Here is a 24,784-nt window from a genome sequence, read left to right as displayed (position 1 = left end):
TCAAATAGTGGAATTTTTCAAACAGGACAGGAAAATCGGCTTCCAGATGGAAAAATCAAAACTAGAAACTGAATTGTTAGAACCTAGTACTAAGAATTTATCTAGAATGTATAACTTGTTGCTGAAATGGAATACACAGGAGGAAACAGTCAAATCAGCTATGATTAAGTGGGCACAGGATGTTGGTCATAACATCATGTCAGATGACTGGGAATGGTTATGGAACACCGGTATCAAATTTACGGCATGTAATGCCTTAAAGGAAAACATTATGAAAATGGTATACAGGTGGTACATGACCCCAGTCAAGCTGGCAAAAATTTATCATCTGCCCGATAACAAATGTTGGAAATGCAAAGAGACTGAAGGTACCTTCTACCACCTTTGGTGGACATGCCCGAAGATTAAGGCTTTCTGGGAAATGATCTATAATGAAATGAAAAAGGTACTTAAATGTACTTTTCCTAAAAAACCAGAGGCCTTTCTCTTGGGCATTGTCGGCCAATTGGTGTCAAAGAAGGATAGAGCTTTTTTCATGTACGCTACAACAGCAGCAAGAATACTCATCGCAAAGCATTGGAAGACACAAGATCTACCCACTCTGGAAGAATGGCAGATGAAAGTGATGGACTATATGACATTGGCCGAGATGACAGGCAGAATCCGTGACCAAGGAAAAGAGACAGCGGAAGAAGAATGGAGAAAATTCAAAAGTTACCTTAAGGACTATTATAAACTCAATGAATGTTAGAGTGTTTTGGTTCTTAGGAACAAAGGGATACAGTGACATAAGGTTAGAATATAGAGATGACTAAGATGATTGAGGTTGGAAAGTAACAATTGGGAGTTGCTATAAAATTATGGACATTGGGATGCAGAAAGGGGGGGTATGGGGAAGTCCCAGAAAAGAGGTTTATGAAAATATGTTATGAAATTATACGTGTATGTTTGTCTTCCTAAGTGTTTGTTCGTTCTTTAAAATTTCGTAAAACCAATAAAAATCTTATAAAAAAAACAAAAAAACACTGACCTAGATGTTTGCTTTTGAAAACCACTAGGTAAGAATGGTATTTTTTACTTCCCTCCCCGCTTTCTCCTTCAGGAAGTAAGCAGAAGTAACTTTCTATTTTATCAGTTTTCCATTACACATGTTAAATTCATTTGCTCCCTCCCCTTCTTCACAGTTTTGTGAAAAGTCTCCCTTTCACTGTTCCCCCATGTCTCCATCTGATAACAGCAGGAGAAAATATCTGCCTCAGCAGATGACAGGTCTGACTCAATGTCCCCATTATATTATGCCTCCATGACACCATTGCCAAATATAACTGCCCCCGGTTATTTTCAATCGTCTGCTTATATGAAATGATGTTGTTTCACCCACCACCCACATATTGTATACAAGCCCTAGAGAGCAGATAATACTGTAATAGATGGACCAAGAACTTAGCTTAGCAACTTCATGTGTTCATGGGAAAGGACAGCTTGAGAGGCAATTCTACAGGTAATGGGAGACTTTCACAAACTTCTGCCAGTGGGGAATCCAAGGTGGTCTAGACAATCAGTTTATCTTAGACAAGTTACTGGCTTCTTTGTCCAAGGGCAAACCTGCTCTAGCTGCTTTTCCTAATAATTAGTACGAAGTAAAATGTCACATACTTTAGTAAATAATACAAAATAAATATGAGTACTGCAGGAGCATCATACAATAGAAACATTATGTAAAGTACTTGACCATGATAAGTAAATATGCTTATAGAAAATACCGTCAGGAGTGCATGCAGGAGCCAGGCCCTGTGACCGGTAGGGCTTCGCAGGACTGGGGCTTTCCTATGATTGTTCTGAAGAGGCAAGGCACGGCCGCACAGGTGAGGCCGATCGGTAACTCACAGCACCTGGTGGCAAGAGCCGGGAAGGGATATAAGGTCAGCATTTCCCTTTGGCTCTTTGCCACAGCAACACGCTTCCTGCCTTTGGATTTTTGACTCCTTGCTTTCTGATCCTTGGACCCTTGGCTTCATGACTCCTGGCTCTCTGACCCTCAGACCCTTGGCTTCCTGACTCCCATTCCTGCTCCCACCATCTTGCCCCCGGTCCCGACGTCCTCAGCCGGGACTTCGACCGCCCAGAAACCGGATGGTGACAAATACACACATAGAGCAAGTAACAAAAGAGAAGCACAAATAAAGGTTGCACAATATTTTAATGAATGACATTTGAACAATTTGAATGGAACAAGACAAAGGCCTGATTTGTACAAAAAATATATTAAAAAACCCAAAGGGTAGATGCCACAGTACTACAGGCCCAATTCCTGCTTTGTGTGGGATGGACCTGGCATCTTCAGGACACCCTCACCTGCAGAGCTTAGTGATCCGTTGGATATGTAAAGGATGATATGATCTTTCAGGTACCCTGGTTCCAAGTTGTATAGGGTTTTATACAACCAGAACCTTGAGCTTAGTTCTGTAGCTTATTGGCTTTAGTATACCACCTAGAGAAGTTATGAAGTTACAGATATAAATAATGTAAGGATAGTTGAGGTTTTAAAACTTAATTTAACTAAAGTAAATTTGACATGACTAAACATTTCCCTTCAGCTAAGTACCCTCAGTTTCTGCCACAAGCACATCCAGTTGTTTTGACAAATACTTTAGTTGTAAAACTGTGCTTAGGCAATCAAAATATCTGAGGACTAACAGACTTGTTTTGACAATGTCTTTGCCTCTGCCCCCCTTGCCTTTTGGTGTAAGGGGTTACTGGGGCCAGACTTCTCTGTGGTGGTTAATCACAACAGATATTGTTAACAGACCACTGGCTGTCCTTTCATTGATCTTTAGCTATAATTAGCAACATGAGTCATATGGAAACTTTTGGCTGCCTTCCTCAAACTATTTATTTCAGTCCTATTGATTTTAATGGCGGCTCTGTGGGATTTCACAACTCAACAAGGCTCCTGAACCCTCTATGCAATCTGAACCAAAGCCATCTGAGAATGGAAGTGACTGGCAACTTACTCTCCCTCTCAATTGATGTTTAACTCAACCAAGGACCATGCTTCTTCCATGCTCCAGCACTGCAATCAGTTGATATCTTAACACAGAACCTTGACATCTTGCAGAAAGTCTTAGAGAACAAGGATGTGACAAGGCTGAAGGACACTCATGTAGAGACTGACATGCATACATATAAAAACTATTTAACATGTGTGTGTTTTTTTTAAAAAAACAGGCACCTTGTTACACTCCTGCTGTGCTTTGGATCCCTCACCCACTGATATCTCCTTTCTGGTCCTCTGCTACCTGAAACTTTGGCAAAACATGGAAGCTGGGGAAAAGGGGAAGTATTTGGGATTATGGCTGACAACTAAGAACCTCAATCTATTCCAATATAATTATGTTCAAGCATGGAAAGAAGTTAAAAAGGACTTGGAAATATGGAGGGAAATGACATTGTCCATGTTGGGAAGGATTTTTGCCATAAATATGAATGTTTTACCTAAGATGTTGTTTTTATTTCAAACAGCTCCAATAATTAACAATACAGGCTGCTTTAAAGAATGGCAGAAAGATATGTCTAGGTTTATCTGGCAAGGGAAGAAACCCAGAATAAAATATAAAATATTAATAGATGCTAATGAGAGAGGGGGCTTCACATGGCCAGATTTCCATTTATATTATGAACCAGCATGTTTATGTTGGTTAAAAGAGTGGATAAGGTTGGAAAACACTCAGTTACTAGATTTGGAAGGCACACTCTAGGAGGCTAAGGCAGGCAAGAACCCGCAGCCCAGGTGGGGCTCGCTACCTCGGGGAGGAGGTGAGGGTCACATGCCTCGTCAAGCCCAGATGCTGCAATCAACATGCAAGGCATAAGGGGAAGCAAATTTGGATAGGCCATTTGGCCAGGCGTCAATTACTCAGTTTGGGTGGCAGCACAGAAAGCTGGGTTTGCGTCACAAAATGGCACAAAACCAACACACCACTTTGGCACTGGTTTGGAGCCAATTGGGCAAGGTTGGAATTTTTGGCATTAAGTTGTGATCCAGATTTGCCCTGCCAGTTACTTGGTTTGAGGGGTGGCAGGGCAGCACAAAACGTGGAGTTCACAGTGCAAAATGGCACAAAACTAGCCCAAAACTTTGGCATCAGTTTGGTGGTATCCGGAATTTCGGGGGCACATGTTAATGAAGCTCAAACCCCAGCTGAAATGTATGAGAACTATGCAAAGTGCTGTAGCAATATTGCTTGTGCTGCTTATGACAAAAGAGTTGACTAATAGCTCTTTCCACATGAATCTTACCTTTTGCTGGTAGCTTTCCATTTCAAACTCTCTCATCCCCAGTAACAGGCAAAGAGGTAAAGCGGCATTCCATCTACCCTGAGAGAACTGTAAAATAATGACTCTTTTAATTTTACTCTACAATCATTAAGACAGCATTCCTATACACACTTATCTAGATGTCCCATTAAACCTAGGGGAACTTACTTCTGAATAGACATGTTTAAGGTTGTGCAGCATAAAAAATATTTATCTATATTTTAGAAGATTGATGATGCTGTTTAATAACATTAAAAATTCATCATAAAATGGCAATAAAATCATCACACTTTAAAAACATGTACACATCATAAAAATAAACAAAATATAGAAAAAAAACCAACCGTTTTCAAAACAAAGGATTATGTGTTTGAGTAGACTTTTCTAAAAAAAAAAAAAAAGTTTTTAGTAGGCATTAAAAGCAGTAAAATGAAGCCATTTGCCTAATCTAAACAGGCAAGAATAGGGGCTGCCACACTAAAGGATCCTCGCAAGTGCAAAATGAACATGATGTGTCACTTGCAAAAGTGCCAGTTCTTCAGACTGAAGCTTGTGGAAGCAATTCCTTTGGAGTAAGGTGAAGGTAGAAGTAAAGGACCCCTGGACTGTTAAGTCCAGTCAAAGGTGGCTGTGGGGTGCGGCGCTCATCTCACTTTTCACACCACTTGCGTTGGTAGTGTGCATTTAGGGGCAAGAGAGAAACACAGGAAGAGATGCCCTGTTGAATTGTGTGAAGTGGTGCATATTCCCTCTTAAGCTATTTCTTCACTTGCGTGTTGCTGTGCCCATCTATGTTGGTATGACAATGCAGGAATGAGTGGGAGGGATTGTGGTTGTCTGTGCATTTGTGAATGTTAATGAGAATAAAGGATTACAATGAAAATGGTTCACTTTTTTTAAAAAGGTAGACAACACCACTGTTAATATTAACTTTCTCTAGGGGGAAAATCATAATCTTCATATTATATTATAAAGTTAATAATTTAGCAAAAAGATTGTATTGTTGTGACAAATAATCGCACCGATAACAGCATGGGTATCTATTCTGTAAGAACTGTAATTATTATTGTTGTAATTATTATAATAGAATATTGGTGGGGGGGGGACTTACAGTTGGCTCAAGAGCAGTATACATTTAAAGCACAGTTAAGGCACATCACGGGACATGGGTGACACTGTGGTCTAAACCACAGATCCTAAGGCTTGCCTATCAGAAGGTCGGCGGTTTGAATCCCCGCAATGGGGTGAGCTCCCATTGCTCGGTCCCAGCTCCTGCCAACCTAGCAGGTTGAAAGTACGTCAAAGTGCAAGTAGATAAATAGGTACTGCTGTGGCGGGAAGGTAAACAGCATTTCCATGTGCTGCTCTGGTTTCACCAGAAGTGGCTTAATCATGCTGGCCACATGACCCGGAATAACTGTCTACAGACAAACACCATCTCCCTCAGTCAGTAAAGCGACATGTGAACTGCAACCCCAGAGTCTTTCGCAACTGGACTTAACTGTCAGGGGTCCTTTACCTTTACCTTAAGGCACATCACTCCCCCCCCCCCCGCAAGAATCCTGAGAACTGTGGCTTATTAAAAGTTCTGGGAATTGTAGCTCTGTGTGTGGAGTAAACCACACTACCCAGAATTATACATGGGAAGCCATGTGCTTTAAATATATGGAAGCACCCTCAGTGATCTATGCCTTTGTTAGAGCAGGCTTTTTCTGAGGCTGTTTATGATGAAACCCATCTGGTCACTTTTAGCTTATAGTTTCAAACTTTTTCCTAAGGAGCTAGGATCCACCTGTGACATTCATTTTAGTCCAGAAGCACATCATTTTATCTCATGGAGCTGCATCAGTTGTCCAGAAAAAAAAAAAGAGTCAAGGTGCAATTATGAGAGGCCACCATGAACCTGATCATTATGTGAATCATAAAAGATTCCTTGCTTTTGCTTTAAAGTGCAAAATCCAAACATTTTGGATGTGAACATTTAAGCTGTGCAAATGGTGCCACCTACTGTATTGCAAAGCACACAACACATTATTATTTTGTACAGGAGAGGGTTCTTTTGTTCAGTTTGTTAGCATGCATTCCGTTGGTATTCCTCAAACCTCATAAATACATACAGTGGTACCTTGGTTTTCGAACATAATCTGTTCCGGAAGATCGTTCGATTTCTGAAACGTTCGAAAACCGAGGATCAAAGGGCTGTTGGCAATTTCAATGGGGAAAAATGAGAAATGTGCCTTGGAAGCTGTTCGAGTTCCAAAAAACATTCGAAAACAGAAGCATTCACTTCCAGGTTTTTGGTGTTCGTCTTCCGAAATGTTTGGCAGCTGAGACGTTCGAAAACTGAGGTTCCACTGTACTTTACTGGCAATGAAACCTGGCTTCAGATCAGTCCGCAGTTCAATGCTACCCGCTTCTTTATTGTGCTTTTAACAACAGCTTCATATACAGATGTTATCAGTTAATGGTGCTTCAAATGCTTCCCCTGCTGATTCCTTTATATCAAGATTCTTCAAATGCACAGAAGGCTAGACCAGGTTGTTCCTCACCACACCCCCCTGGCTTGTTGGAAACCCAAATTCTGAGGTGTAAATTCACTTAGAAAGAAGATGCCTGGAGTATGTGAGGGACTGAACTTTGCTGTGGAAAGTTCAACATTCCCCCCCCCAATTTTTTTTATTGGTTTTCACAACATTATAAACAAACAAACACATAGAACAAACAAACATGAATTATAGCCTTATTAAAAATTACACTTATTAATATTGTTAAGTGACTTCCTCACTTCCCCTTGGTTGAATTTCATTGCATGTCCTTTTAACGGTTTTCCAAATCACAGTTCTTAAAATTTTTTAACTTAAACATTAACATCCTTAGATCTTCACATTATGAAATTAAACATATTAATTCATCACTTAACTTAAATAAAATCCTAAGCCAATTAAGTATCTGCAAGCTGTTTTCAGTTAATTTAACTTAACATATTTAACTAAGTAATCATTAAATTTGATGCAGTCTTCCTGATACTCCTCCTACAGTATCAGTATCTGGAAAGTTCATCATTAGCTCAGTCACCTCCCCACTGTTCCGTGCCCTGTATTTTCTGGGTAAGGGATACACCAGCCCTTATAAATCCTTATAGTTAACAGCAGTGTTCTCTGGGTGCACACACACACACATTTCCCATGTTCCTAGTTCAGCCCTTTTACACTAAAGTGGAAAGTGGCACCAATGTTTTTGAATTATCAATTTTTTTACAGTGTGGGGGCTTCCAGATGACGTGTTTATTGAGTACTCATCCTGATTTGTTTTGTAGGGGGTTTAGATGAAGCTAGCTATTTAATGAGCTTTCATTCTGATTGGTTTCCAGGGAGGTTACGTGGCAGTTGCATCAAAACCAATGTCTTGTTACCGCACACTTTCCAATGCTTTCTCCCCTAACCTCACTTTCCTTATTGCTGAAATCCAGGTCTTTAAGGAAGCAGGTTTGTTGCGCAAGACCTCCCAAACAACTATAATTGTGCAACCTTAATTTTCTGGTGTACGACTGAATGTCCCCCCACCCCCACCCAAAGAAGTGACACACTGGAAGCACCCTCAGTGATTTATAGTTTGCATGGTCAGCAGGAGTGCATTCCATGAAGCCTTTAGCAGGGTCAGGATGCAATGCCGCAGAAATCTATACTGGTCCACATGCAGGTAGAAGAGGCCAAGGCTGCGTACACATCATAACGTTAAAACACAGCTAGGTTGTTCTTTTCTCTCTCAATTTGGATCAAAACTAGTTGAGGGGAAGAGGGGGAACCCATCAATATGCAGTATTTTATAAGAAATAGCAGGCTATAGAGTGGATATGGATTGTGGCAAATGTCATGTGTACATTCCTTTCCCAAACCAGTGGTGGGAGTGCATTGGATGAGGAATAAATGGGAATTTGTACAGAACATGGGGCCTTCTGAGTGCAATGAGTGTTTTCTATGTTTTAATATCCACTTTCTACCAGTGCTTCTGGCTTCCCTGCGATTGCTAAAGGCTCCTGCTGTTGATTTTGGAGCTACTGTCTGCCCCTCTAAAAGGCACCTGAACTGAAAGTTTGAGGATATGCCAATGTATTTGAATTAATCAGTTTCCATCTTAATATACTGCTTTAGTAATCAAGATCGGCAACATATTTAAATGCAATCAATAATTAGAAGGAACATGATTAAACAATTCAATGTTCTTTCATTTGTTTGACAAACCCAATGTTCATTCTAGCTCCATCCCTAATATACTCTAGAGAAGTAATCTCTCTCTCCTCCTCTCCCTCCCCCACTCCGCCTCATCTTTTTAAATGCATTCTGAAGTGATGCACAATAATTTAAAAACCTGTAGATTGTAATACAAGAAAGCTGCATTGCCCATAGGTTCTAATGAATTCACCAGCTCATTGAAACAAATGTGTTTAAGCCTGCCTCTGCATGGGACTGTGGCTAGGAATATGAATTTACACTTTTGCAAGCAGCCTGCATATGGACATGAAGGATCTAAACACTGGATTGCATGGTTTTCAGATCCGTGCTTGCAGTGCTGTCAAAGTTGGCAGCACCAACCATTCCTTTGGCTCTGAGTCCCTTTGAACTGATCCATCCATGGGGCCTGCACTCACTGTCTGAACTCCTAATTGGGAGGAATTTACGTCAGAAACTGAAAAATAAAAAAAATCCTGTTTCTTGGTATTGGGATAGGTTGCAACATATTAAATATATCTGATTCCAACCAATGGAATCTCACACTATCTGCATACATATTTTATCTACCCTTTCCCAAGACTATAAGGGTTAATTCACATATCCATGTTAGCTTGAATATGTAGACGTTGAAAAGCGTGTCGTTATGAGTGTTATTAGGTGATGTAAAATATTGTTCAGCATCTGATCAGATGTAGCAGCTGATATTGCAGCCCTGAACAAATGGGTTCTGGAATAACTTCTAATTTTAATAATTGGAAATTAGCTACCAGATTTTGAGCATTTTCTAGAAAGGCCTGTTGTGTTCCTGCAGGAGAATGAGGTGGTTGAATCAAGGGTGCTGAGAGACTCACAATCCCCCTCCCAATGCTACAATTTCTACAGTCGTCCCTCTTCATGGGGAAATCTGGGAATTTTAGGTCTGGGACGTCTTCTACCAACTCTCAGCATTCTTAACAAACTACAGCTCCCAGAATTCTTTGGGGCAAGCCACGAGTGCTTAATGTGTCACTGTAGTGGTTTAAATACACAGTGCGAATGTGGCCTATGGATCATTAATTTCAGGGGGAATATTCTGAGTGTGACTTAACTGGATATAACCCCAAATGTTTAGATGGTTGTGCTCTCATGCCTTATCCAACCCACACTCTAAAATTTTATATGTTAACACAAAGTGGATAATACTCTCTGAGCAGACTGGCTTTCCCGCTTGCAACTGCAATGACTGTGAAGCAAACAGAAACCAGTGTTAGCCCCCAAACGGTTGTGCTAGGCTGTTCAGCTTTGTCTCTTGCCCTGCTGAGTCAGTTTAACGAAACATGCAGAACCCAAATGCCCATTTAGCAACATGCTTTCTATCCCTTCCCATCCTGACCTACAACAATGCATGTACAAGGCAAAGGCATGTACAATATGAATTTGTTCATTCAGCAAGATTCTGAACGCTTTTCACAAAGAGCCGAGAGAAACAATGGCCACCAACATCTAGCAAGGGACACACAGGGCTGATTCTATTTGGTTCTGCACCCTTTCTTGCTGTTGGAATGGCCCTAAGAATTGCATTAATAGGTTCGGTTTCAGAATAGCAACAAAATAATTGCATCATACAAAACAAAACAAAAAGCTTGTGAAAAAAATAGTTGAACAAAACTGTTTTATGCTTTCTTTGTCATGTGTTTCCCGGCAGCTGGTTGGCTACAAACATACATTTTCTCTCTAAACTATTCCAGCAAAGCACCCTCCTGGTTGCAACCCTTTCTATGGTTTCTTTCCCCCAGTTGATCATTGGCCCAGAAGAGAGGAGCTTCTGGAAATTCTGTGCTAGCTCATGTTTGTTGCAGATAGGTCCATTGTAGACACCTCCATAAATACTGGGCACATTTCCTTAGCCATATTGAATGAGAGCTGGAACCAAAATGTGCAGGAGATGGACAAAGAAGATGCCAATGGCCAGGTAAAACATATGTGTGTTGTGAATGATGTAAACAAAACATGCTAGGTGCATGCTTTGCTTATGAATGGTGGTGATGAAAAAGAATCTCTATTGCATTGTTTGGTGAAAAATAGTGCATTGGAAATATTGGGATGTAACCTTAATAAGTCAGCAAGCAAACAAGCAAACAAATAAACAAGCAGAAGACTGATTTCAAGAAATTAGACTGAGCATGCAGTATTAGGTAAGAACTTAATCAGTCATAAACCATTGCTTTATGTCTTGGATCTGGAACTGCTAGACAGGCAAAGTTTGGGGTGTTTGATGCACTGTGTGCTTAGCAAGCAGCAGCATTTTCCCTTTGAAGTTAGATGTTGAGCTAAAAGCCTCCCAAGTCAGCTAATTGTCTGCGCTAAGCTGAAAGGTTAACTATTTGTGTGCAGCACACATGTCAGGAAGGGAATTCAATTAAATCAACCCTGTCTGTGCTTCAGTGGACAAATCTAAGGCATAAGCCATCAACAGGGTTGTCTTAAGCATATCCGGCACCGTGGTGCAAAGCTCCGTCCGGTGCCCCCCCATTTCAAAGAGTTTTTTTAGGGAGGACAGCACTGCTGGTGGGGCTGGAGGAGGCAGGCAGCAGCTGGAGGGCGGCTCCTCCGGTGGTGAAGAGGCAGAGGCTGGATGCGGTGCCTCCCAGCTCAGCTGGTCGCTTCGTGTCGCTGTGCCCACAGCAGACGGAGGCTCCGGGAGCGGTGCTGCTTCGGCGTGGCATGGCGGAGGCGGGCGAGAGCGGCGAGCTGATGCTGGGAGGTGCCACGTCCAGCCTCCGCCTCTTCCCTGGTGCCCTCCAGAACTTGGCGCCCCGGCGCCCCGCGCCACTAGTCTCTATGGGTAAGACGCCCCTGGCCATCAGCTTCTAATGATCTGAGTGAGGGAGAGATGAAGCAGTTGCTAATCTCTTCTACAGGGCCTTAAAATGCTGGATTGTACCCCCATCCTGTGCTGTATTAGAAAGAAAAAAAATTCTCAGCAACAATTAAGATTGCCATCCACACAGACAATCTGTGTGGATCTGTCATGGAATTCTACTCAATATTGAGCCAGAGCAGAACTCCAGCGTATAGTTAGCAGAGTAAAAACTTAAACACGTTGCAGGATCCCCCCAAAATAGACCAGAGGCAATTGTATTTCATCCAGCAGAGCTTTACTGCTACTGAAGGCAAATAATAATAATAATAATAATAATAATAATAATAATAATAATAATAATAATAATAATAATACATTATTTATACCCTGCCCATCTGGCTGGGCCTCCCCAGCCACTCTGGGCGGCTTCCAAAAAAACATTAAAATACTGTACATCAAACATTAAAAGCTTCCCTAAACAGGGCATAATAGCATAATAGTCACAAATCGGACACATTCAGGATTTCCACTGTCCATAAGAAATCCAGTTGCAGCAGACTTAACTTAAACTTGCAATAACTTAACCCACACTTTTGTGTATTGCATACAAGAAGTCAAAATGCTAAAACTGAAACTTGGTTTTAAAAAAAGAAAATGTGGGGTGTCTTAGAGTCCTAAGGGAAGATGGGGTATGTGGGCCACAGCTTAGCCACCCCAGTCTTCCACGACAGAACTTTGGCACCACAATCTGCTGCCCTGTGGAGCAGCTTAGCATCAGATCATTCTAAACTCTCTGAAACACCCCCCCCCTCAAACCATACATTGTTAATGCCCAGTATTCCCATCTCTTAAATCCTTTGCTTTCCAGTGTTTTTAGAGAAGGTAAAACTATCTTTCTTGTAATTCTTCTCTCTCTCTCGCTTTCTTTTCCTGAAGATCTCACTGGGGAGAGATGAAATATTGATGAATGTTTTCCATTCATACTTTGTATAATTTAGTTTTTTCTTCATGCTCAGCTGTGGGAACTCCGCTTCCTTTCTGATAGGAAGAACTTAATTGAGACTTTGGGATGGAGTGAACAATTAGCTGTTTGGTATACAGAATGCAGGATTACTTAAAGACTCAAGAAGACAATGTTTTTAAGAAAATACCTTTTGGGCAAGCAAATTTTCCTAACAGACCTCCTTTATCAAGAAATGATTGGAGACTTAATTATAATAAGAGGAAGCCTTCCATCAGCTTTGGCTGGTGGCCCAACTGCGCCCTTATCTGGACAGGGATAGCCTAACTACAGTTGTTGTTGCTCTGGTAACCTCTAGATTAGATTACTCCAATGCATCATATGTAGGGCTGCCTCTGAAGACGGTTCAGAAACTTCAGCTGGTGCAGAATTCAGCAGCCAGGTTGCTTACTGGGACAAGACAGTTTGAGCAAATTACACCAACCCTGGCCTGCCAATTAGTTTCTGGGCCTAATTCAAAGTGCTGGTTTTGACCTATAAAGCCTTAAATGGCTCAGGACCACAATACCTCAAGGACTGCCTCTTTCTAAATGAACCTACCCGGACCCTGAGTGTGCCTCCTCCATGAGAGGTCTGGAGGGTGGCAACTGGAGAACGGGTCCTTTCTGCAGTGTCTCCCTCTTTGTGGAATGCTCTCCCCTCAGAGGTTTGGATCATGATACATCTTTAGATGCCAGGCAAAAACGTTTCTTTTTAAGCAGGCCTTTGGTTGATTGACATCCAATGTCCTTTTAAATGTGTTATGGAATGGGGATTATTGGTTTGTTTCTGTTCTTATTTTTGTTATGTATTTTGTGGTTTTTTAATATTGTAATTTTATGTTGTGAACTGCCCTGAGATCTATGGGTATAGAGCAGTATACAAATAGTAATAATAATAGCAATAATAATTAAGGCAGGTCCCTGGATGTCCTTCTTTCTTGTCTGACTGGTGCTAGATTGCCCACAATCTGTCAGATTAAGGATAAGAAAACAAGATGAGATATATCTATATATTGGATTCTATTAAACATTTAACAGAAGAGCAAGCTTTGATTAGGTTGTGGTCTAAATCCCCTTGCAGTGTGGATGTTACAATGTGCATTGGGCCTGGTTTATGGACTGTATCAATTCCGTAAGTATGTCAAATGTATAAAGTGTGAATTAAAGAGGGCTGCATATTTCATTCGATCAGAGCATATTGTTTATATTTGCTGATGATTGCAGAGCACTGCCGGAAATGAAACTGAGGAAGTTGATGGCAACTGCATGTGTGGATTAAGAAGAAAAAGAGGAGTCAAAGTCACTGGGAAGCAGAACCTTACAGCAGGATGTGAAACTATGGACACTTCTCACCCTGGAAACACTTCTGATTCTCTCTCTCATCAAAGAAAGCTTGCTCACCTCAAGCTATGTACAGACGAACTTCTTCAGAAACCACCAGGCTTCCCAGCAATGCAGGAAGCAGATGAGAGCCCTCCCAAATATTGTCATACAACAGAAGACCCACAGCAGGGCAGAGAGGAACCTCACAAAAGCAGCCCAGAAGCTCATGGGGCAATAGAAAATTTCAGCAATGAAGACCATGCACCGAAAACAGATTTAGATGACAAAGAAGAGAAAGTTGTGTGTCTAAATACAGCGAAAATCAGGGAGAATGCAAAAACACCAGGAAATGATAAAGAGAAACCTGACACAGCAGAGAAGGAGTGGAAGTTCCACATGACTGAGAAAAGGGACATGGAGCATCATGCAGCAACCCAGGAAAAAGATGAAAGCAAAGTCTCTTTAGCTTTGGGCTCTGGAATTTCCAAAGAAACTTTGCAAGAGTTGAAAAACCTGTTGAGAGAAAGCCCGGTGCTGAGTACCAGGGTTAGGAACAGTGGCAAACCCAGAAGTCCCTCTTCCCATACACTTCCGCTGAAGTCTAGTGATAATCAAAGGAGCTACATGGAAATGTTTCACCCTCATTTAAGAGGAGGTGATCAGAAAGTCCTCTCTGGGCGCAAGCCAGGAGCAGGGCTAGCAGGGAAGCCACCCCTGCTGCACAGCTCTGCTGGGTTGGATAAGCAGCCATCCGAAAGTGAAGATATGGATCATTCTCCTGGGAGGCAACAGACACATTCCCCCAATGCAGGCAGTGCTTCAGAAGCTAAATTTGAGCCCACATCTGGTAAGGAAGTTAAGACTTTGCCTGCAGCACACCATATAGGGATGGGAGTCTTCCCAGTTAAACAGAAGTGTTGCCTTGTCTTGTTTTTATTGATAACACAGACTTGTGTGGTTTATGGTATACAAGGACATTGTGCATCAAAAAGGTGTGTGCGTGTGTGTATAAATGCCACAAGTGGGAGGGTCAGAGGAGCCCATTCAAACTCAGTAATTAGGGCTCGGCAGGGGAGAAGAAGGTGGGTGCCTGTGTTGTGTCATTATCAGTGCCTCCCCCCCCCCTGATGATTTTTGCCAAAAGATAAATGCTTGCTTCCACTCCACCCCCCACCTCAGCAAAAAAATGTCATTTTTGGTAGCTCCAATAAGGAGAGCAGCCAGAAGTATCATGAAAGCATGAACTCTGAGGGGGGAAAGCTGCAGATAGCTCTTGAAAAACACGGACACCATGGAGATATCCCCTACTCCAGGCATAGGCAAACTCGGCCCTCCAGATGTTTTTGGCCTACAACTCCCATGATCCCCAGCTAGCAGGACCAGTGGTCAGGGATGATGGGAATCCTTTGATTACTAGTCCAAAACATCCGGAGGGCCGAGTTTGCCTATGCCTGCTCTGCTCTAATGGGAGGGGGCACAGGAAGGCTCCAACCCAGATTGTCCCCAGTGAGCTTCATGGCTGAGTGAGAAATTGAACCCAAGCCTCTCAGGTCCTGGCCCAGCTCTCTAACCACTATACCACACTGGAATGAGCAGAACTTTCCTGAGCAGAACTTTTTAAAGCTAATCTTAATGAAATGCATGTAGAAGTTTTGCCTGAACAGGCTCCTTCAGATTCACCCAATCCATTGCTTTCTGCCTTGGGTGTTCCATGCAGAAAGTGAGGCTATAAACTGTAATAATAAATACATCATTTAATAGAGAACCAGGGCTGTGGCAAGCTCTTCACCTGCACGTCACCTGGCTAACATTATTGAAACTTAATAAAGGCCCATGAAATTCCTAAAGAAATATTGCCTGAGCAGGAACCCTGCAAATTCACTTTGGATTGCGTGTGGATTAGGCAAAATTTGGAGACAGTTTTAATTGGCTCCAAAGTAGCACATATCAATCATGCGGAACTAATCTGAATAAATGAATCCAACAAATGATTGAATCTGTGGCCACCCGGAATCCAGAAAGCTAGATTTTTGCATCTTATCCAAACTATATCATAATTAGACCCCTTCAGACAACTGGTTGCATTTGCTTCCGGCAGTTTAGTGACTACAACTGTTAATAATGAGTGAAAAACCAGCTGTCTGAGAGCAGCAGAGGCCTGTTTGAAATCTGTGGGGCTCTGGCGGGGGGTGCATTCAGCTAGATTTTTCTCAGGGTAGCCCCATTAAAATGAATGAACATGACTAAGCTAGGTCCATTAATTTCAATAGGCTTACTCTGAGTAATCTTCAGTTGATTACCACCTAAAATGTTTCACCATTTATACGTTGCATATACACAGACATTATCTAGGTGTATTGCTAAGTTATTATTTGCAAAGTGTATCTTGTTGAGCCTTAAGACATGCTGCACCAGAGGCTTTTCTGCTTCAAACCATTAGAATCAAGATGCTTACGTGTACAGTCGTACCTCTGGTTACGAACGCTTCTGGTTACGAACGCTTCAGGTTACAAGCTCCGCTAACCCGGAAGTAGCTGCTCCTGGATGCGAACGGAAATCGCTCGCTGGAGGCGCACGCGCAGCGGGAGACCCTATTAGCGAAAGCACGCCTCAGGATAAGAACAGTTTCAGCTTAAGAACGGACCTCTGAAACGAATTAAGTTAGTAACCAGAGGTACCACTGTACTGATCTTTGCGTGGGATCGCGCACTGCATTGAAAAGATATACCAGCGTGGACATGTTGATGGCAAATATTTAAATTTTGACCTGATCAAGTGTATTTTCATTTTTAGAACACAGCAGAGATCCCAGTGTAAAGAGCATTCCCCTTCACTTGGTCTCTGAGATTGAGCGCATTAAAGAACAGATGTCCAGAGACAATATACGTTTTGTCAGATTTGAAGCAGCCGATCTTCATGGCGTGTCAAGATCAAAGAGCATCCCGTCTCGTTTTTTCCGGGTACGTTTATCCATCCCCTGTAGCAAGTCTTCTTCTGTGTTCCCGGGCCATGAAGAGACAACTTGCTATGCCACAGACCTTTGCCATGTACAATACAATTCCAGTTTACACAACATATATTTCCTCCTTTGTTCATTGGTACCCCATAAGGCTTATTTCATCTCCTCCCTGCTGCCCCCCTGCCAAAGCGGTCATTCCTCAGCCCTGAAGAAATACAAATCTAATTAAGAGAACTTGTCAGTGTTGATTCTTTACACACCCAAGACTCGCCTTCCCCCAGACATATCTTTCTTTTTCTAAACATTTGCAACATGCACAACGATCCTGTTTTATTTGACATCGGCAAATTGCAGGAGGAGGCCAAGAGCAAATTACAAAAGGCACTGAAGTGATAGCATGGGAATCATTCTAGTTTGGAAGTATTCCCTTTTCAGCAATTAAATAAGATAAGAAAATACCGTTGTATGCATGACAGCTTAATAATAATATTAGTGATGCTGGTGTTCCAATAAATATGAGTCATATTATGAAGCATTTGGTAGCAGCTGTATAGAAAGTAGTGACCTCTAAGGGCCTTTTGGTGTATTGTTTATGTGATACTCAGCATGGATGATTTATATGCTGCATTTTAGCTATAACCGTGTCATGAATATTTCAGGTTCCATTGAGTGAAAATATATACTGGCATTACTGGAAATCTAGTACTGTAAAACCTTGCTTTCATTCTAAACTTCTTTGAAGCCCCAAAGGCAATTTTCTCTTAATTTTGTCCTTAGATCTTGCTGTAGTTTTGAAGCTATGGGCTCAGATCCAATTTTCTTTCACTGATGCCATTCAGGCATTAGCAGAAATGAACTCTCTTCCAGGGAATTTAATGCTCTTGAAAGGCAATGGGGTAATGGGACCATCTTTTCACCCATCACTCAATTCAAAGTGCAGGGAGCCAGGCTCACCCTTTTCAAATTAACCTGAACTTGTCTGATATATCCCCAGCCCAAACTCAAATTAAAGTTGAAGTGAAAGTGTAAATCATCTGGTGTTCTTCAAAATAAAATAAAAAATAAGTTGGAATGTAAGATGAGCACAGGTGTGCAGGACTAGGTCTAACCACATGTACAATATTACAGGTTACTGACATAGGATGCTGTTGGATTCTTGGAAAGAGCTTTTGATCCAGCGTATGCCTCTGCTAATAGAGAGGGGAGGCAGTTATTAGGAATTCTATTCCCCCTTTGCAGAACCAAAGGACTAGTTGATTGCCTGCCTCCCATCCAGGTGGTTCTGTTTCTACCAGCACATTTCTATACTTGATTGTTGGACTGCTGCACGTCTTCTTATCTTTCTGCTTTCATTTATTGTCACATTGGCAAGTTGTTTGATGGGTTTGGGGTGCTTTTCAAACATGTTTCAATTCCCCCCCTCTTTCAGGTTATGACCTCTTTCATTCCCCTCAAGTGTTGGGGGACCTCCCAGAACAGGGTGGAATGTGGGGTGGGGGCCTGTAAGGGGAATAACAAATAAGATAAATCACCTCCCCTCTTCTCCCATTTGTGAAGGTGTCTGCAGGATCACGAGCCCTTCCCTGAAACCAAGGGAACCAGTTGGATTCCACCTATTGTCGGGTTGGCCAATGTCACCTGTTAACAAATTTGTTGGATTATTTTGTTCCAATTACGGTACCTGTTGAAACCCTTTGGGTATGCAGGGCAAACTAGTATTAAGGGAGTGAACCTTGGAGCAGATGTTTTCTGTTGCAATCACACACACACACACGCTTGTATGTAAGGAAACTAACCTTGTAGATACGGAAAATAGATACTTGGTTAGAAAAGTTCCCAGTTCTAGTCTAGCTAACTAGTCTATAGTAGAACAAGGAAGCCATGAGGTCCAAGAGGGAAGTGTGAGAAGTAGGAAGAAGTTGTAAACAGGGTGCAACCTGAGACGCAGCTGGTTGCTAACCTTCCACAGAGGAAGTTCACTGAAGAGTTAGTGAACTATACCGCAATCCAGAGAACCACACAACCAAAATGCTCACTGGGCCTTTTTATTTCCCAACCCTCTTGGCAACCTCCAGTGTGCTCTGTTTGTGCCTGTTCAAAGAAAAGATGCTAGAGGTCCCACTGGACACTTAGAAATCTTTGGATACCGTATATCTCTCATGAGATACAGTGCATAACTCCCTTATGGAACAAGTTGCTGACACCCCTGCTTTGGAAGTGCGGCCCCTTACATATCACCAAGAAAGAGGAAGTCCATCACCAGAATTAAAAGGGCAAAAGAAGACGCATATTAGCATAAAATTTGCATGTGTTAATTTATATTTATAGATTCAAATTTAGAAATATACTATAGCTGAACTAGAAATAATCTCAGTTTAATGGAAAAGATTCTGTGTCTGCTCCGTCTGCTGTCCTGGTGCTTTTAATTGTTGATGGGCTGCTTCAGGGCTCCTGCTCTCCCTTCTTAGGGTTCTGTATCTTTGAAATGATCTTGCATCAGACAGCCCTTCAGATAAAGGACTATCCTCTGTAAAATCAGACACACAGCTACCCTTGCGCAGAATTTGAACTCAAACAGGCATAGCATTTCTCACTGTTGTAATCATAATTGTACCTTATAATTGCAGTGTTAAAGTGACTACAGCGCAATCCTAAAAGTTTCTTCCCTCTGTTTAGGCCAAAGCAATCCATGGTGTTGCCATGCCCAGAGGTTACCTTGAACTGACTCTGAATCCCAAGGATAATGAAATAAACCATATAAGCGCCAGCAATTTCAACTGCGACATAATCCTGAGTCCTGAATTATCAACGTTTCGGGTTTTGCCATGGACTGAAGACACTGCTAGAGTGATCTGCGATTCCTTCGCTGTAACTGGCAACCCTTTGTTGACTTCCCCCAGGCACATTGCCAAACAACAGCTGGGGCAACTCCAAGACCACGGCTTTGCCCTGCGTTCTGCCTTCACTTACGAGTTCTGCATTTATGGCATTGCCGAAATCATCAATTCAAAGACGATCACTTTCCCCACTACAACCATGCTCAATAACCAAGACCAGTGTTTCATTCAGGAACTCATTGATGGGATGTATCACGCCGGGGCGAACATTGAGAGTTTCTCGTCTTCCACAGGACCTGGCCAAATGGAGATCTCTTTTCAGCCAGAGTTTGGCCTCAGTGCAGCCGACAGTGCCTTCACCTTCCGCACCGGCATTAAAGAAGTGGCCAAAAAGTACAATTACATTGCCAGCTTTTTCACCGAGAATGGATTTTGCAACTCAGGCATCCTCTCCCATAGCCTTTGGGATATCACTGGGGAGAATAATTTGTTTTCTTCTGGTTTGGGAGCCCCCGAGTTCACCGACATAGGGAAGAACTGGCTTGCTGGGTTACTGGTGCATTCTGCAGCTCTGAGCTGCTTGATGGCTCCAACCATCGGCTGCCGTAAACGCTACAACATGTACCGCAAGGATTCCAAGGAGATGGTGCCTGTGAAGTGGGCATGGAATGATAACAGCTGTGCATTTAACGTCAAAAGTCACGGCGAGAAGGGAACTCGGATTGAAAGCAGGCTAGGTTCAGCAATGGCAAACCCTTACTTGGTTCTGTCTGCTACTATCGCTGCTGGTCTGGATGGCATAAGGAGAGGACTCAGTTTCCAGGAGGCACCAGAGGAGATCCAGAGCACTGCTCAGTTCAAAGTTGCAACAATCCCGCTGAAATTGGAAGATGCTCTCATTGCACTTCAGGAAGATGAGTGCATCCGGGAAGCCCTAGGTAACACCTTTGTCCGGTATTTCGTCGCTATGAAACAGTATGAGATGGAAAATGAAGAGATGGACGTGGAAAGGAATAAATTTTTAGAATATTTTATCTAGCACAAGTGCATGACATTTTGAGAGCCACTGTAGTGTTATGGCTAAGAGCCTGAGCTATGGAACAAGAAATTTCCAATTTGAATCCCATCTCTGCCATGAACTCATGGGGCAGTCTTAAGCAAACTGCTCTCTCTCAGCCTCAGTCCTCTCATCTGCAGTATGGGAAATAATAAAATTGACCTACCTTACAGAGTTGTTGTAAGGATCACACCCAGATAATGCAAATGCATTACTCTGAACACTTGTTAAATGCTATACAGAGTATTAGAATTGTTTATTGGTAGAAAGATTGGTTTCCATAGCTTTGTAGTAAATATAGATGCTCTTGAATAAGGCTTTTTGAGTTTCCAAAAGCTGGCACATAGAGCACCCTGATTCCTTTGCCCCAGAGTTCTGTATATGTTTGGCATACTGAAAAAAACAAAGCTGGCTAGTGAAATCCTGTGCTGCATTGTACACACTTATTTCCTGGATTGTTTCCTTCAGTACCAGTTTTGCAGTAAAGTGCTGAACTGAAGTTGTGAAAAGCTCCAGCATGAAGATCAGTCACCAATAAAAAAGGTTGTAAATAATTCCAATGCTGTTTTCTTCAGCTTTGAATACAGCAACCGGGAACCATTCACAAATAAGATAAAGCCTATCCAAGTGTAGCTCTGTTCATCAGGGAGTGGTTTTATTTTAAGTTAAGTTCTAAAAGTTTTATACTTCTTAGAAGAATAATTGCTGAACTACGGCTTGGATCCTGAGTTCCATTTGGCAAACAGAAGGACTCATTCTAGACACATGGTGACGCATTACAGTGAAGGATGTCACTGGTGGATGTGATTCTTGCCACCCCCACCCTAGAGTTGAAAGGTACCCTAACAATCCAAAGCAGATTTTGGAGGTGGGCCTCACTGGGAAGGGGGAAACTGAAAAAAGCTGCATCTTTTTCCACCAGTGGGGTATGAATGAACCTTTGCTCACAGAATGCATGCATGCAGGGATTCAGAGAATTCTACTGGAAACAGAATTGGAAATGGAAATTGCCACAATTTGCATGCTCATCCAAGGTCAGGAACAGAAATTGTGCAATTATCTATGCAATGTTCACAGAGATAGATAGATAGATAGATAGATAGATAGATAGATAAAGGTAAAGGGATCCCTGACCGTTAGGTCCAGTCGTGACAGACTCTGGGCTTGTGGCGCTCATCTCGCTTTACTGGCTGAGGGAGCCGGCGTTTGCCAGCAGACAGCTTCCGGGTCATGTGGCCAGCATGACTGAGCCGCTTCTGGTGAACCAGAGCAGTACACAGAAACACCATTTACCTTCCCACTGGAGTGGTACCTATTTATCTATTTGCACTTGACGTGCTTTCGAACTGCTAGGTTGGCAGGAGCAGGGACCGAGCAATGGCAGCTCACCCCATCGCTGGGATTCAAACTGCCGACCTTCTGATCGGCAAGCCCTAGGCTCTGTGGTTTAGACCACAGCGCCACCCGCGTCCCCTAGATAGATAGATAGATAGATCAACCCACTCCTATTCACTATCTTTTTAAAGTCTGTGAATGTTACATAAATATTTTATTTTCTGCATTGTTGATGTTTCCCTTCTGTCGAAATGAACCAAAGTTAATAACCCAATTGATTACATAATAACCCAATTGATTACATAATTGATTGTGTTAGTTTCAGCCACTGGGGAGGATGAGGAGAATAATGTAGGTTTTAGCAGAAGTTGAGCTGTAGCAGAACAGAAGTGGAACTGATTGCGATGAACACAGGACAGGGCGGAAATCACTGCCTCCAAGCCTTTGTATCTAAGAAGGAGAATACTGATGTGATCAATAACCCAAAAGCAAGCATGGAAGATGGGTAGATGCATGCCTTGGTTACTAGATAACTTCCCTCTCATTCCTCATCAGACATGCTGCAGGAAAGTTTCCATTGTGTGACGCTAATGGTTTTTTGTTATTGAAAAATATTAATATTTTATGGCACTGAATTGGTTTAAATTCAAAGTGTGAAGTTGGTCTGTTACGTTTTGTAGGAGGTCACTGGAGATACCACAAGGAATGAATGAAGCTGCATTTATTATTTAAGCTGCAAAACAATATCCATTATAGCATGACCTGCTGGAAGCTGCATCTTCTGGAACTGATACTTAGTAACTGGCCAAACCAACTCTGACTTGAAACATCACATGTGAATTCGGCTCTGTCTGTTAGCTTATCTCATTAAATGCAGTAAAGCCCTTTGTACAAGTGCACCTCTCATTTTACCTGCAACCTACACATCTTTCCCTTGAACGTGGCATAAAATAACAGCTTTTAATCGTAGCGCTCTAAGGAAGAAATCTGTGGAAGAATCTGCACAGCAGGGTGGATTGCTTCATTAGGTAGTTCAGAATTCTGATGGATGCCACGACGCTCTTCTCCATTAGCTTGCATCTGCTGTAGTTTAGCAACATTTTTTTTTTAAATGTTCCTTTCAGTAACTCTGTTAAATCCTGCAGTCACACAATGCGGACAAGATGAAACAAACTCCAAGAAACTAAAAATATTTTTTTAGACTTGTCGATTGCTTGTTACCCAAAGTTCTCCAAGTGACATACAACACATTTAAAACAAAACAAAACACAGACACATTATACCATTGACAGATTCCTACAAAAAAACCACAATTCATTAAAAGATATATTTGCTTTATTATATATTGTTTGGGGGGGTCACATTTCTGAAGGCTCCTCTGTGTAGGTTAGAACCAATACCTCATGTATCTTAGATTTTATATAGGTGCAGGAATTTATCAGTAATGTTATCCTCCATCTCCAGTTTCAAGTGGTCCTCCTTCGTGTATGGTTTAGGCTTAAAACTGAGTTATTCAAGTATTGCATTCTTTCATCGATCCATATATTTTAAATTGGAACATGCTACCTAAGTCTTTAAAGCACAACTTTTAATATCATCTGTATGCATAATGAAGAATATAAAAATTCTCATCGTTATGGAAGAGAAAATCACTTCTGCTAGATAACATAAATGGATCGTTTTTCGTAAGATTTTTTTTTTAAAAAAGTGACATGCTGAAACAAATTATGCTTGTGATCTTAATTTGCATGTATCTATATGACATTTGTTGGTTTCAACACTATTTATGAAAAGTGTGTTTGCAACAGGGACAGAAATGTATTGTTTTGCTGAGTATAAATATGGACTGATTTGGGGCTATTGGGTTTGATTTTCAAATAAAACTTAGTTCCCTGGAGTGTATTTTGTTGCATGACCCCCCAAAATAAAAGCAACAAAAGGATATTAATTCCATATCCTTTGTCCATTTTGTTGGTTGGTTGGCATCCGTCGGTCTTGGGGGACAATGGAGGAGTGTGCCTTTGTCCATTTTGTACAGTGTATTTAAAAGTGTGATACTTGATTATTCACATGCCTCTTCCATGAGCATAAAACAAACAGCTCTTCCCCAATGAAATAATTTTTGGTGTCTTTATATGTGTAACTCATGAACCCAATTCCACATGCTTTTAAAATATAACAAAAATGCACAGCGCTTCCTTCCCCCCCCCCCCACAGAAAACAATACATGTATAAGTGCTTATGTCTATAACATGTGCCCACACTAAAAAAGCTTAATCAGCCATTGTCCTCTTGTCAGGAGGTTATTTCTGAAATCTGTTCATGTTGAGTTCTTCTTAAATTGTTCTAAATTAATATTCAGGAATCAATGGATGTTTTTGTTGCACTGAGAGATAAACACTGTGTGTGCTTTTTGTGGAGGTGCCTGGCAGCTGTGCCACACCACTCATGCATCCGGCATGTATGAGAAAGGGCACATGTGTACAGATCCTCCACACACGGGAGATCCATGTTCATATGTAAGAGCACCTTCCCTGATGTGCCAGCTGGATGCTGGAGGGTGTGGCACCCAGGCATGCAACAATTTAAATGAAGGGGGAAGAGGACAACGGGAAGAAGGAACAAGGAGAAGAGAATAAATACGGAAACGAAAAGGTGAAAGCAACTGGCAAAAACTAGAGTTAAGAACAAATATGTCAAGTAGCAAGACGCAAGGACATGCTGCAGGAGTGTTGAATGACTCTGTCATTCAGGCAAGTCTTCAGTTGCGCAGTGAACAATAATGATACCTTGCACCTGCTTATTACGCCTGGGTAGATATTATTTTGAGATGCGGTAAGACAGTCCTATATAGATAGACGGATAGACAGATACAGAGCT

At 41.8% G+C, this 24,784-nt stretch overlaps 1 protein-coding gene and 1 long non-coding RNA gene across 2 annotated transcripts in view; one reads left to right on the top strand and one right to left on the bottom strand.

The window, feature by feature from the left end:
• Positions 1–24,784, bottom strand: part of LOC308583274 — a 101,427-nt gene that overhangs the window by 12,968 nt on the left and 63,675 nt on the right. The window contains exon 3 of the long non-coding RNA XR_014006154.1: positions 4,300–4,386. This is a non-coding gene — a long non-coding RNA (uncharacterized lncRNA). The remainder of the gene's footprint in view (positions 1–4,299; positions 4,387–24,784) is intronic.
• Positions 10,459–21,593, top strand: LGSN (lengsin, lens protein with glutamine synthetase domain). The gene is made up of 4 exons (XM_081187073.1): positions 10,459–10,500; positions 13,618–14,563; positions 16,510–16,676; positions 19,352–21,593. The coding sequence occupies exons 1-4, from the start codon at positions 10,474–10,476 to the stop codon at positions 20,549–20,551; spliced, it is 2,340 nt and encodes a 779-aa protein (XP_081043199.1). The 5' UTR covers positions 10,459–10,473; the 3' UTR covers positions 20,552–21,593.

This window comes from Podarcis bocagei (assembly GCF_964188305.1).
Source record: "Podarcis bocagei genome assembly, chromosome: 3".
Classification (NCBI taxonomy): Eukaryota; Metazoa; Chordata; class Lepidosauria; order Squamata; family Lacertidae; genus Podarcis; species Podarcis bocagei.
This window is presented reverse-complemented; position numbering and strand designations above follow the sequence as displayed.

Bases quoted from the DNA above. Each gene is read 5' to 3' on its own strand.
- LGSN (XM_081187073.1), top strand. From the start codon at position 10,474: ATGGACAAAGAAGATGCCAATGGCCAG. The intron at 14,564-16,509 runs GTAAGGAAGTTA...TTTCATTTTTAG, and splicing joins TAAATTTGAGCCCACATCTG to AACACAGCAGAGATCCCAGT. The intron at 16,677-19,351 runs GTACGTTTATCC...CCCTCTGTTTAG, and splicing joins TCCCGTCTCGTTTTTTCCGG to GCCAAAGCAATCCATGGTGT.